The 3854-nt window shown below is 44.1% G+C and overlaps 1 protein-coding gene across 1 annotated transcript; it reads left to right on the forward strand.

Annotated features, from left to right (window-relative positions):
• The first annotated feature begins 1221 nt into the window (after positions 1-1221).
• LOC116020149 lies at positions 1222-1902 on the forward strand. The gene has a single exon (XM_031260633.1). It carries the CDS (start codon positions 1222-1224, stop codon positions 1900-1902), a length of 681 nt encoding a protein of 226 aa, XP_031116493.1.
• The last annotated feature ends 1952 nt before the right edge of the window (positions 1903-3854 follow it).

The following is a 3854-nucleotide window of genomic DNA, read 5'->3' on the forward strand; positions in this document are numbered from 1 at the left end:
ACAGTTTAGAAATTGTGGATTCCAAATTGAAATTTTGGAAATTAGAGATTTGAAACTGAGGATTTTGGACTTTGGAAATTTTTTTTTTTGAACAAATTAGAAAATTGTTAATATTTGACTTTGGACCCATTAAAATTAAAATTTTGATATTAAACGGTCTGGCCCAAGAATCCGGTGGGTTAGCCCAACTCAACCCAATAACCCTATAGGGCCAGCCCAATTATCTTGCTTTTTTATTCGGTTGATATTTTTAGGTTTTAGCCCTATAATTTTTAAGGTTTATTGGCCAACCCATTGGTTTAGAGCTAAATTGACATCCCTGGTGCATCCCTATATATATATATATATATATATATATATATATATATATATATTATGTTCAACATTCCACATACTAAATTTCATGGAAAAGCAATAAAACAAATAAGCCCTTGCTGCCAAATCCAAAATCCCAGTTCAACATCAAGAAAATTCTCACATCGGTAATACTAGTAGCCTATTTGGTTCGCTGAAAAATATTTGAAAAGGAATGGAATTGAAATTCTATGAAAACTAAATTCCAAGAATATGGATTCCATTGTTTGATTGGTGAAAAAGAAATTACTAAGAATATAAATTCAATTGTTTGGTTGAATTTGGAATGGTAAGGAATTGTGAATATAAAGATCAATATGCCCTTAACAACAACAAGAACAACAACAACAACAATAATAATAATAAGGAGAAAATAAACTAATTACAACAAATCAAGATTAACTTCAATTTTTCCTCTCTAGCGCGGTCTAGGGTTTCGCTTTTTCCTCCTAGGGTTTCCAAGGTCTTTTGCTTCCTGTAAGTTTTCTCAGGTATATCTCCTGTATTTTTCTCCCGTGTGAACGGGCTTTTACGATTCCAGGCGTGATTCCGATGAGCTGCATGGCTACTGCGTCGTCGTCTGAAGGTGTGGCGGCCGTTACCGCCCGGTGGGCGGACATGGCTCTGGACGAGGAGGAAGAGGCTTTTCAGCCAGTGATAGCGGCGGAGCCTGATGGAGGAGGAGACGGGTTGCGACCTGGCCTATGGTAGGTCGTTTTCTCACAGATAAGTTGGTTAAGTTGGAATATATGCGACAGGTTCTTGCGTCGGTGTGGAAACCGGTGAAGGGTGTACAGGTAACGGAATTGCAACCAAACTTATTCATGTTTGTGTTCTTTCATGCTTCGGATTTGCAATACGTTATGGATGAGGGCCCTTGGTCTTTCGGTGGACATATGGATTCAGCTTCATGGTTTGCCGATCGGTTATACGTCGGTCGCAATCCAGGAGCAGATTGGGAATTTTATCGAAACCTTTTTGAAGGCTGACGAGCGGTTTGTGGGAGCCCCATGGCTGGACTTCTACCGCATTCGAGTCGCACTGCCGATGGACAAACCTTTGAAAAGGAGAATGAAGTTACTGAAGCGAGACAAGTCTTGGAGTTGGATTCTTTTCCGGTATGAACATCTCCATAACTTCTATTTTTGCTGTGGGATGCTTGGGCATGTGTATAAATTTTGTTTGCGGGCGAGAGAAGCTAGAATCCCCGTAGAACAGTTTCCGTTTGGCCTGGAATTACGTGCAGGCGTGAAACGGGGTCCGTGGGGCGTGGGGGATAGTTGGCTTGTTCCAGTCGGCGGGCCGCCGCGTGCTGTTGACGGTGAGCGTGTTGGTTCGACGGGCAGTGTTGTGGCGGCTACTACACTTGTCACGCCTGAGAGGCAGGAGGCAGAGATGGGGGTGGTGGCAGTCTCTAAGAGGAGACGGGAGGGCTCAGGTGGTGGAGTCAGGCGCCAAACGAATGGAGGTGGTGATGTTCATATGACCGAAGTGTCAAAAAACTTGCATGTGGCGGGTTCTGGTTCCCAGACCCGCCCATCATCATGAGTACACTGAGCTGGAACTGTCGTGGCTTGGGCAATCCACGCACAGTTCGAGAGATAGTGGACCTTGTGTCCCGTAAGAAGCCTGAGTTTGTCTTCCTCATGGAGACTAAGGTGGGCCAGTTGCATGCTGAAAGGCTCCGTGTGAAGTTAGGGTTTGAAGGGTTGTTCTACGTTGATAGTGTGGGCCGTAGTGGAGGCTTAGCTTTGTTCTGGAGGAGAAATAACACTGCTAGATTGCTGAGCTTTTCGAAAAATCATATTGATATTGAGGTCAGTATATCAGGGCTAGGCGAGTGGAGAATGACTGGCTTTTATGGTTTTCCGGAACGTGGTCGGAGAAGTGCTTCATGGGATCTGCTATGAACCTTAGCTGGCAGATCATCGTTACCTTGGGTGGTGTTGGGTGATTTTAATGACCTTCTCTTTCAGCATGAGAAACGTGGGGGTAATCCGCATCCTGACAACCTTCTTCGTGGATTCGGGGAAGTCGTGGATGAATGCGGTTTAGTCCAGTTACCCATGCAGGGTTATCAGTTCACATGGGAGAGGGGCAGGGGTTCTGAGGAGTGGATGGAGGAGCGTTTGGATAAAGTTCTCGCATGTGCTGATTGGAGTAACTCTTCGCCGGATGCCAGTGTCACTAATATTCTGACCCGCACATCTGATCATTCGGCTCTCTTTCTAGGAGTAAGGGATTGTGGGCGGTTTGGAATGCTGGCAAGCGGTTTAAATTTGAAATGGCATGGATTCATGATGAGGGTTGTAGAGAACAAGTGGAGGCTGCGTGGCAGGAAGGCAGATCAGCCGGTTTGTTAGGCTGCCTCCAGCATTGTGGTGATAGGCTTCTCAGTTGGGGTGGTGAACATTTTCATAAGTTTGGTAGCAAGATCAGAAGCCTTCGATATGAGCAGACAAAGTTGAGAGGCCAACTGGATCCTGCTTCTCTAGTGAAATATCAGCAGCTTGAAACTACGTTGTGTCAGTTAGAGGTTCAGGAGGATGCATTCTAGAGGCAAAGGGCTAAACAGCACTGGCTCAAGGGTGCGGATGCAAATACTAAATTCTTCCACAGGTATGCCTCTGCACGTAAAAAGAAAAATACTCTTACTAGGTTAAAAAATAATTCTGGTATGTGGGTGGAGAATGATGAGTTGAATGCTACTGTAATTGATTATTTCCATGACATTTTTACATCTAATGTTTCGGCTACCAACTTGGATCCTTTCTTTACATCTGTAATTCCCCGTGTTACCCAAGAACATAATACTGCCCTGCTTAGACCTTTTGAATTAGAGGAAGTGAAGTTTGCCCTGTTCTCAATGTTTCCTGACAAGGCCCCAGGTCCGGATGGTATGAATCTAGGTTTCTATCAACACTATTGGGATGTGGTTGGGGGTGATGTTACTGCTTTTGTTTTGAATTGTTTGAACAGTACCTCCTTTCCAGCTGGCCTGAATGAGACAAATGTAGTTCTTATCTCAAAGAAGAAGTGCCCGGAACTGGTGTCTGATCTCCGCTCCATTGCTTTATGTAATGTGGTTTATAAGATCATGGCAAAAATGGTGGCAAACCGTATGAAACCGTTGTTGGATGATATCATATCTGACTCTCAGAGTGCGTTCATCCCCAATAGACTCATTACGGATAATATTATGATTGCTGCGGAGGTAGGTCATTTTTTGAACAGGAAGCATTGTGGTATTGTAGGGTGGGGTGCACTCAAACTGGATATGGGAAAGGCATATGACAGAATGGAGTGGTCTTTTCTCCGTCAAATGCTTTTGGCACTGGGCTTTGTTGTTGAATGGGTAAATCTGATAATGCTATGTGTTTCCACAGTGTCCTATAATTTTTTGGTGAATGGTAATAATGTTGGACAGGTTGTTCCCACAAGAGGTATTAGGCAAGGGGACCCTCTTTCCCCTTACTTATTCATTATTTGTGCTGAGGGCC

The sequence above is a fragment of the Ipomoea triloba genome, chromosome 5 (genome assembly GCF_003576645.1).
Source record: "Ipomoea triloba cultivar NCNSP0323 chromosome 5, ASM357664v1".
In the NCBI taxonomy this organism is placed as follows: domain Eukaryota; kingdom Viridiplantae; phylum Streptophyta; class Magnoliopsida; order Solanales; family Convolvulaceae; genus Ipomoea; species Ipomoea triloba.

Bases quoted from the DNA above. Each gene is read 5' to 3' on its own strand.
- LOC116020149 (XM_031260633.1), top strand. From the start codon at position 1,222: ATGAGGGCCCTTGGTCTTTCGGTGGACATATGGATTCAGCTTCATGGT.